This window comes from Rhagoletis pomonella, unplaced genomic scaffold, assembly GCF_013731165.1.
Source record: "Rhagoletis pomonella isolate Grant_MI unplaced genomic scaffold, Rhpom_1.0 Rhpom_scaffold_00005, whole genome shotgun sequence".
NCBI lineage: Eukaryota > Metazoa > Arthropoda > Insecta > Diptera > Tephritidae > Rhagoletis > Rhagoletis pomonella.
In genome coordinates, this window is record NW_023458559.1 from 50,600,766 (window position 1) to 50,611,554 (window position 10,789).

General features: G+C 35.8%; 2 protein-coding genes across 3 annotated transcripts; one reads left to right on the top strand and one right to left on the bottom strand.

The window, feature by feature from the left end:
- Positions 1-7,549: 7,549 nt before the first annotated feature.
- Positions 7,550-8,615, bottom strand: LOC118739151 (cytosolic Fe-S cluster assembly factor NUBP2 homolog). The gene is made up of 3 exons (XM_036470327.1): positions 8,376-8,615; positions 7,880-8,322; positions 7,550-7,790 (listed from the first exon to the last, which is right to left on the bottom strand). Exons 1-3 carry the CDS (start codon positions 8,484-8,486, stop codon positions 7,568-7,570), a joined length of 777 nt encoding a protein of 258 aa, XP_036326220.1. The 5' UTR covers positions 8,487-8,615; the 3' UTR covers positions 7,550-7,567.
- On the top strand, positions 8,601-10,327 carry LOC118739150 (protein ARV1-like). 2 transcript variants are annotated; one of them, XM_036470326.1, is made up of 5 exons: positions 8,601-8,755; positions 8,824-9,107; positions 9,172-9,291; positions 9,358-9,511; positions 9,806-10,327. In XM_036470326.1, the coding sequence occupies exons 2-5, from the start codon at positions 8,943-8,945 to the stop codon at positions 10,159-10,161; spliced, it is 795 nt and encodes a 264-aa protein (XP_036326219.1). In that variant the 5' UTR covers positions 8,601-8,755; positions 8,824-8,942; the 3' UTR covers positions 10,162-10,327. The 2 variants fall into 2 exon arrangements, with proteins under 2 accessions (XP_036326219.1, XP_036326218.1); XM_036470325.1 differs by having other exon boundaries at positions 8,601-9,107.
- Positions 10,328-10,789: the final 462 nt, after the last annotated feature.

Here is a 10,789-nt window from a genome sequence, read left to right on the forward strand (position 1 = left end):
AAAAGGTTGCCAACTGTTCAAAAGGTTAAATTCAAACTATTAATAATTTAAATGAATTATTACAATATGGGTATCAAAACTACATGTAAGGGGGGTTTCCATATGTTTAAAATCTCAAATTGAGTTCAGGGGATAAGTTAATTGAAAAAGTATGACACATGATAAGTTTAAGAAAGTTTTGGTTTGAAAATATTTTGAAGGTGGTTAAACAAATTTTAAACCTCCTGGTAGATTCAGCACTGTATTTTAACGCCTTAGAATATTTACAAATTATTGTCATTTCCCCAATTGTTACCAATTTGTCGGCACAATAATCTATTGCCGGATCATAGTGGAACGCAGCTCGTTCCAGGATCACAGGAGCACTGCGTTCGCGGGATCTCTCAATTTCATTGTGTCGTGCTCGCTGTTGTTGTGTTTGATGTACATGAACTCGTTGCATTCTAAGCCTATCTACTTCATTATCACTCACTAAAGAACGCAATTCTGACATAGCAATACGACTATTTTCTCGACCTGTCTCTCTCTGGTCATCAGTGCGGTTAGCACGTGAGGTAGCTCTTCGCACATTTGATTGACTGTGACGACCTAAGTCAGGTGGTGTTCTCCTCGCATCGTAAACAAAGTAAGAAAAGTTTTCGCGCACTTAGCGGTAAAGTGTCACTATCACAAATTGTGACAAAACTTAAGATTTATCAATCTACATAAAGATAATCTGATAGATAGTAAACAACTGAAGTTAGCCAAAATTAAGTTTATTTTTTACCTCCTGAGAATTAATATGTAGTTACAAAGATATAACTATTCTTTCAATTTGATTTCTGAACGACGGGGGCAACATAAAATGTTTGACAATGTAGGGAACACCCATGTTGCAAAAACACGATTATGGCGTCGATAATGACATCGATACCGAACATTGATATTCGATGTTTATCGAGCTCTAAACATTGATGTTAATTGATAACATCGGTGTTTTTTGCAAACTTCGTGTCATCCTAACGGCAAGAACTTATTAAATTCGAGAAATAGATGTAACGATGTTTTAGATAATGCAAAATAAATTTTAAAATATCGATGTTTTATTGCCCAACATCGATGATCATCGAAAATCAATGATAATCGACCATCCCTATTTCTAAGGAAAAACAAAGTTGTTGTTTTTATTAAATTCCTCGCATTTTTATTATATTTACTCACCTTCTTAACCTACCCTGGACTTCCACAAATATTTCAAGACCAAAATTAGCCAAATCGGTCCAGCCGTCCTCGAGTTTTAGCGAGACTAATGCACAGCAATTAATTTTTATATATATAGATTCGGAAGTAACTTTAAATTACAAAAAAAAATAAACCTTTGGCTACAGCGCACAATTGGACTACAGCGGCCAAAAGTAGTAAAAACGGGTTAACGAATTCTGAAAAAGTAATTACGGAGATACATAGCAAAATATCCAGCTAACCCACCCCAAAAAGAATTGTTTATAAAAATGCATATCGAAGTTTGTTCCAAAAAATAAAGGGGTTGCGACCACGTTCACTTTTCCAACTTGAAAAAGCAAAGACCGAAGAATTACGTGACATGCTTCTCTTCCTCCTCCAACTACAGGATGCCTCAGGCGAGCCTCTTCAAAATAGGGAAAAAATCGAAAGCCGCCTACGCAGAAAGAAATTCTGCGCAAAAATACTATGACATCACCCCAAGCCATTTTGGATATTCGTTTGCTTCCACCCTCTTCTCAGGCAACACAGAAAGTAGAATTCTGCTTAGTAAGGGTATATAATCCCTAAGCGCAATGCGGAAAGATTTGCACATTTTGTGGTCACGTAGCCGGCTATTTATTTGGTGTATTTGAACTATTTGTGGCATTTTGTAAGCAATTTTCCTATTTTGAAGATGCTCGCCTGAGGAGCCCTATAGTCGGAGGAGAAGCATGCCCTGAATTCTTTGGTCTTCGCTTTTTCAAGCTGGAAAGGTCGCCCGTGCCACGCCCCCTCCATTTTATATATCAGCCTCGAACTAACAGATACTATTCCGACCATTTCTCGTGATCTATTAACTAGATTTACATACATACATATGTATGAAAGAAATATTTTTATTCAATGCGATCCACGCATTTGGCGAGAATTGGCAAAATAATATCAAGACATAAACATGCATTTGTATGTAGTAAAGCCTACCCAGTTTTGATAATTTAGGTACATACATAATACGTACTGACGTGCGTAACATAATTCCAAATAACCAGAAATACCAACAAGAATTAAATAAGAAATAATGTTAGGAGAAAGTCTTAGCGCATTTGCTGGATAGATACATACATACATACATATGTATATACAAACATACTTATGTACAGTACCGTATTATACTCAAATTGTGTAGCTTACCAGTTGGAGACTTACCGTATTAATACACCTGCTTGCTGGTATTTTTCCCCCCCCCGACTAGTTTTTAGACAGCTACATACATATCTTTGTTGTTGTTCTTGCTGTAGTTACTTTGCAAATGGTTTTATATGACTGCTTTCAATGTAGTTGTTTAGAGGCCCAACCCTCTCGCGTTGCTCTTGTTGCATAAATTATTTTAGTATTTATTTTTAGAGTTGCAAACAAGTTTAATGTTTGGGGAAATCTCATATCTCTAGTTTTTAATTATGTAGATATGTATATATGTACATACATACATTCTTTTACTGCTGCGCTACATATTCTATTTATACACATTCTTCATTTTTTATAAATTCCATATAGCGCACAAATTCGGCTATTAGACCGTTCCACTACTTGCTACCCAATTTGCCCTTCCCGACCGTTTATTCTTCAATGGGAGCGCTACTGGCTAGAAATTAAACATGGCGTCAAAGGTGTAGGTGCTCTGCTGCCGCTTTTAACCAAATCTTTTCGCGTGAATACTCGCGAAACCACATCGAGAAAAAGGAAAATTTTATGAAATTATTGCCACCAAACTAACAAACTTCACTTTTTTATGAGATCTGTATGGTTTTTTGCATAAATATGACTGGAAAAGTGTACAAATTTCGTGAATACAGACGGTGCGTTACTTTTTCTGCAGAAGTGAAAATTTACATATCTACATGAAGTTGGCTGCAATACCTATTTCAATTGCTCTTTTCTTTTTCATCATTTCGCAGTGTTGTATTTAAGCTGACAGCCGTTTCGATTAAAAATCAACAATAGGATGGATGGAATAATCCCATAAATCCATGATTCAATAATCGAAGTATAAGTTTAATTCAAAAAAACTCGAATCCACTCCACGGACAGACCTAAACTTTCTCCTTCGTTAACCTGTAATTAAAAAATAATTCCATTTTAAACCGATAACTTTGCGGTATCAATCCTCGCCTCGACTAATTTTGCGAAGAGGAGAAAAGTCGATTGCGAAAGTAAAACGGTGTTCACATGATGCGATTTTCAATGCAATTTCAGAGGCGATTAGATGCTTTCAAAAGACGTTCTTACTAGGCGATTGTTTCAACTTATATATGTAATACTTCTATATTGGCAGTGACAGTTTTTAAAATCAGCTGTTACTGCCAATATTGGCAGTCACTGCCGCAGCAAATACAATAAGGCGGAGTCAGTGACCGCTTTTTTTGACATTCCCTTTTAATTGTTTACATTTTTGTTGTTGTATTTTAGGCTTCAGTGACATGAACAGAAGTTGGCTGTATTTTATTTCTGTCAAATTCAACATGCGAAGTTTGCTGCGATGAAGACAGTGGCAGTGAATTTAGAATTTTGGCTAAACTGAGCAGTACTGCCAGCTGCCACTGCTGTATTGTGAGTCACTTCATTGGACACCACACTTTCTAAAAAAACAGCTGATTTCGAAAAACTGCCACTGCCACTGCGTTATTGTATTTTGGGCTTAAAGTATGCGGACGAAACGTATGTACAGACAACTACCGAAAATTGTTTGTGAAACGGTTACGTTTTCGGCTGTTTTTTTTCTGAAATTTGTCTGATTGAATTTTTTGTTCAATACGCCTTCCTTCTGCACTTGACAGGTACTTTTTCATGGTTCAAAAGAAATTCGAACCCAGCACCTTCTAGAAGCTAACAAATAAGAGCAAACTCCTCTCCTCTAACTTTGTCATGCTGCACGACTTTGTCATGCAGTGATTATTGATCACGATTGAGAGAAATAGAGATTGCACCAATCGCGGTACCGCTAATCCGCTCTTTGTGATTTTGACAGAATCGGCTGTGTGCGTGACGTCACCTTGGTGGAATTGTTGATTGTGAGCATACGAAAAAACCAAAAAACAATTTTAATATATGTGCGCTAATATTTCTGCGTGGTTTTAAATAATTATTGAGAAATTACAAAGCAAAGTTAAGTGTGCCGTGGCAAAGTAAGTATAAGTTTTTTTCGTTTCCTACGGACGCAATTCTGGCGAAAAAGTGGAAGCAGTTCTGCCGGCGAGGAGATGCATTAAACACCAAATCGAGCTATGTGTGCATGCAGCACTTTACTAGTGAAGATATTGAATATAATAATTTTAGTGCTGGTATGAGGTAATGCACCAGTGGATAAGGTCGCCAGGCGCTAATTCAAGCGGCATCTTACCGCGCTGTTACGTACCTAATACAAAACAGTGGCCAAATTATTATACATTTAAAAGTTCAGCTTAAATTATGTTTTATTTACATAGAATGTTTGTTTCCAAAGAAGCCACACTCATGCATCCTCTCGGAAATGGTACAAAAGTCATCAAATAAAAGCTGTGGAGTCAACAGCTGTGGAGTTTATGGTGGTTGGCTACCGTCCACAAATATAAATATGCACTTTGCATGGCTTTTTACAATGGCGAGTCCAAAAATTTACTTTGCTGCACAACTTTTTTTTGGTCTACATGAAATTGCAAACACTGTTAATACATCCATTTTTCCATGTGCTAAAAATCGTACTTACCTAAAGAGCTACATGTCCAAAGTTATTGCTACGTGTTCCTAATTAATCAATCTTTGTATATTTATTGATTCCTGCAAAATTGGGCCATGTAATATTAAAATTAACACATTTTACTGCATTGTTTACATATTTTCATATGCGTTTTGGCATTTGGCATGATTATTGATGACATTCAAGCGACAATGTCCTGCAATGCACTTTTTTTAAGTGACCGCTGCAAGACATTGTCTGTTATAACGTCGCCTGGGTAAAAGATTGTCGTATGTTACTTTCGGTAGGTTTTGGGAAATCGATGTTAAAGATTCAGTCTCAATTTCTCAAAAGCTGTACAATCGTTTTTTACCAAAATTTAATGCTTGATTGTACATACTATTTAAAGTATAAAACCACATTTTCTTAACTCATATAGCTTTTACAGGCACTTTTTTATAAAATCATTTTGTCGTATGTTACATTTTCACGTTAAATGCTGGTCAGCTGTGTGACATACTACAAATCACACACACAGCAAGTAAGCAAAAGACTGAAATTGTGGAAGTTATTCTTTGCTCGTACGCAAAAAATGGATTCTTATACACCTGAGATATAAATTATTGAATACAAATCAACAAAACATTAAACAATTTGTCAATAAGAATTGCCGTAGCACATACGACTATCCATTGTAAAGGATTGGTGTGATTTTGTCGTATGTACCATACAATTTGTCACATAAGACAATACTTTAACCATCAATTAATTTCATCAAACTGTATAACAATTTTGTCGTATGTGAAATTTTTCGTCACATACAACAAGATGTTGACCGAGTCGCTTGCGAACTTGCAAATACGACAAAATTTTACTCAATATCTCGGAAACTAAATTAGATATCCAAAAACTGATAACACCAATCGAAAGATCTTATTTAAAAAAATAAAACTACATCTACTATATTATTTGTGGAAGTATGTATGTATGTATGTGCCAGGTTGCAGCCTAAATGGATGGACAGAATCGAATGAAATTTTGGCAGAGTATTGCCATGACACCTAGGCTTATAATAGGAAGAAAAAATTGGGATTCGATAAGGGGGCGTGGCACCTCCCATAGCCGTGAAATTTTTATCAGCAATGGCTGAATTTCTTTATTCATTCTGAACGTTTGGAATAAACTTTTCTGTTTATTTATTCTTTAGAACGTTCCTGATGATATGTTGACGTATATCTCAAACGCATTCTGTTTATTCCGGCTGTGAAATGGGATTATCCGGAATGTATAAAGAAACGCAGCCAATAACTTCGGAACCATAAGCCCCACGAACTTGAAATTCGGTATGCAGTCATAGCTATGGTAGGTGCTTATAGTAGGCTACAAATAAATGAGTTCGTAAAAGGGGGCGTGGCACATCCCATAGGCGTGACAATTTTTAACAGCTACAACTTCAAAACCACAAGTCATATGAACTTGAAATTTGGTATGCAGGCACAGCTATGGTAGGTGCTTATAGTAAGGTGTATATGAATGAGTTTGTAAAAGGGGGCATGGCACATCCCTTAGGCGTCGAATTTTTTATCAGCTATAACTTCGACACCATAAGTCACATGAACGTGAAATTTAGGAGTTTATAGTAAGGTATATATAAATGGGTTTGTAAAAGGGGGTGTGTCACATCCCATAGGCGTGGAAATTTTAACCAGCCATAAATTGGGAACCATAAGTCACATAAACCTGAAATATGGTGTGCAGACATATATATGGGAGGTGTTAAGAATAAAGTATATATAAATGTGTTTGTAAAACTGGGATAAATATGTATTCAACTATTAGACCACTCTGATATTTAAAAATGGTTTTTTTTTTAAACCTTAAAGTCTTTAGACCATTTTGAAATGGAAGGATTAAATCATTTTATTGATCCGGCGATGCTCTGAAACGAAACATGCGCATGTATAATGAATAAAACTACTTACCCCGAACGACGTCGGGTGCTCTGCTAGTCTTTAACTAAAAATCGTCAAAATGACGCTTACGACAATCTTTTACCCAGGCGACGATAAGTATTTGATAGGAGTACACCTGCATGACATCATCACCAGTGTCATTGTCAGCTATATGTCGTTTAGGATTCACAGCAAGTGCGACGATGTATCTAAATCGTCATTAGTGGCGATGTCACCAGTGACCATTTTCGCTACTGGGTTGTTTGACTTTTAGGGCCGGTTGTTCAATGTCTGGTTATCACTACATGTCGCATTTTACACCGTCCAGTCCCGCAGCAGTTGCTTTAGTTTTCTTTGAAAGTACTCTTCGATTTTGGAAGGTGTAATGTTTTCACAATATGTTTGCACATAATTGCAGGTTTGAGTGTCTGAGGGTATTTATTCTTTCAAATATACCAAAAATTCAATGTTTTTAGATGGGTCCCAAGGCTCGCGTTTATTTGGACTGTTGGTTTGAATTCGCCTGGCAAAATATTTTACATTTCCTCAAGGTATGGATAGGTAATAGAACTAACGTGCCTTGCTTTTTCTCATTTCCAAAACTTGTATTTCTAATTCCGCCGTAACGTCTTATTAATAAACAGCTGCATGCCAAAGAAATTAAAGTAATAATACAAATCAATAAATCGCAACCGATACCCTAATCGGTTTTTGTTATTTTATTGACTATGGACTTTAATATGCTCGCAGTATTTGATTCTGGCAATTCAGTAAGCACGGAACGTGTTGTGCCAACTAATACATTTAAGCGTGGATCAATTGGTAATGTGCCTAGATGTGGTACGCCAGCTCTTTTCGCTAATTCGACGCCACCATCGGATGAGAATATATTTGTACAATTGCTGCAATGTGGACACACAAACCTAAAGTATATGTATATTTATCAATAATTAATTTTTTTCTTCGTGTTACAGTAAATACAATTAACCAAATGGTATACGCATGAACATACCCACTCATATTTTCCACAATACCCAATACATTTACACCGGTTTTTCGGCAAAATGTTAGCTCCTTACGCACGTCATCTAACGCAACTCCTTGTGGGGTGGTTACCATAATAGCGCCTTCGCATTTCACATCACGCATACATTCCATCACTGTTATGTGTTCATCTGAAGTACCGGGCGGTGTATCAATCACCAAGTAATCCAATTCATCCCATTTTACATCAGTTAAAAATTGTCGTATCATCATTGTCTTCTTGGGTCCACGCCAAATAACTGGATCGTTACGATTCTTTAGCAGGAATCCAATAGACATAACCGCGAGCATTTTATCTTCATCTGTGTATATGGGCACCCAACCTTCATCACATTGGTAAACATCGCTATTTTCCAAACCAAGCAAATAAGGCACACTCGGGCCGCATAAATCAATGTCCAATAGACCCACCTGTAGGGGTAGATACGTTTTACGATTGGAGTAGAATATTATTTCTACTGTACCTTAAATCCGCTTTCCCGTAGTGCTAGTGCCAATTGCGTGCTAACTGTAGATTTACCAACACCGCCTTTCCCAGACAAAACTAATATTACATGCTTCACTTTGTCCAACATTTCAGAAATTGCAGAAAATATTTTAAAATTATGCCCGCAAAAAAAGAAGCGAATTTTGCCACAAAAATTATCAGAATTGAACAATGCGCTGTAAAAAAGTCCAAAAGTGCAGAATCAGCTGTAGCGAATGAGAAGAAAATAAGGAAACTATAGGAAAGGAAAGAGGAATGTCATCCTGAAGAAATCGAAAAATCGCATAAAACCTTGGAAAATGCGTGTTTATAATGAATTAATTATAATTGGATATTTCGATAATTTGCATTGAGAAAGTAAAATCATCTAATATATGCTATTAAAAATAATTATTAGTTCGTTTTGATGTGTATCTTTTCCTAAGGGGACAAAAAAGCGATCGATCAAAACAAAACGCGAGAAAGGTGTTTCGTAAAATTAATAAAAACTAAAGCCTTGGCAAAAATTCGTTTTTATAAGTTCCTTTATTAAAGAAATAGAACTATGTATTTTGGTAATCACAAGCCCGTAAAAATGACGAAACCATCCGCACAACAAGAGAGTTCATTTTCAAAACAACAGAAGAAATATATTTGCATAAATTGTGGGCATCCAATAGCGGAACTGTATAGGAAATATACAAATACTGCGATCAAAACAAGTCATTGTGTACGTAAAATTCTTAAACTTTAATACTTTTCGATAACTATGTATGTATTACTCTTAACCTTAGGAAAAATGTCACAAAGTAGCGGACAAGTACATCGAGTTTGACCCGATAATAATCTTGGTGGATGCAATGCTGCTATCACAGGAGTCTTACCGTCACATGCTGCATAACCGGAATTTTAAGGTAGAAACTGAAAAGATGAATAAATTTTGGATTATTAAAAGAACCCTGTTTTAAATATAACTACAGTTAAATTGGAAATTGTCCCTTGTGCTGTTATTGCTCGAATCGTTTGCACTATGGAGACAAAAGGGAATCGTAGTCAGCTCACAAAAAGATGTGTTGCAACATGAAATCATTAGCGAGAAGGGTTTCTATATTTGCTGCTTACAAAATATGATAGGTAATGTTATAACTCGATGGTCCTCTGCAGTAACGACACATCCCTAAAGCCTTACTAGAGACATGATGCGCTTAAAAGTAGTAAGGGTTTTGAGTTGTGTCCTTATTGGAGACGACCATCAATATGCAGATAGAAATGCATATGAATATTTTTTTAAAAGTCGAGTAGTTCATGGTCCAACGGAATTAAGCGGTCTGGTCATGCACTACTCTATTGAATTTCTATGCATATTAAAGAATATAAAAAGGGTACTCGTGTAATATTTCTTTTATTCACAACTTCTCTTCTCTTTAGATTACGTTATTATCACACTAATTTTGTTGATTGTAGCCTGTGTACAGCGTCCAGCACTAATTTCGTGTACAGGCATTAACAAATTCGCTGTAATTCTACTAAAAGCGATCACTATAGCAAATTTATCAAAAATGTTTCTTCTACCACTTATTGTATGGCGGGAAAATACTACAGATCTGGGCGCTAATATACATCAGTTACTCGTGCTGGGCCATCATCTATTAGCTTTGGTGTATATTTATGCTATAGTAGGATCTTTTAAAAAATTACAAGCATTTTTGATCATATTACCTGCTTTTGTAGTAAAAGAATATATTAAGAGCAATATTTCAGTTTACTTGGAATACTACTTTTGAATAAAATAAGTGTTGATCAAAAATAGGAAAATATTTGTTTTTCGACTACAATTAAGTAAAAACATGTACGGCGTACTGCAATTTTTTTGCATTCTATTTCAATTTACCACATTTCAACTCACCAATTTCTGATCATACATACATCAATATGCACGCAACATTTTTCATTATATGTACGTATTCTATATTTACATTTATTCCTAAAATCTCATCAACATTATAGGTATAAAAAAGCTTGTAAAACGACAGCCTACCAATACTGCAAAGCTGGAAAGAATAATCACCCTCATTGCGGAAGTCGTGTCGAATGTAAGTAATTTTTCGAGACTCGAATCGTATCGAAAATGTCACGTCATTGCCTAAAGCTTCCACTCGACTAGTGTATTAAACGCAGCACTATATAGTTTTCGACGATTTTCGTCGTTTACTTATTCCGGCACGACAGTAGACAATGCCAATGTTGTCGAGTCGTACAATTTAGCCTAATTTACGACTTACGCAATGAAGTGCAATTATTTATGAAGTGCAATTTTTGTTGCGCTAATCATTTAAACAGCGCTTATAAAAAGTAGTTTTTTAATAAGTATGTATTTAAACACTGATGTTCATATATTCTCTAAAGTTTTTT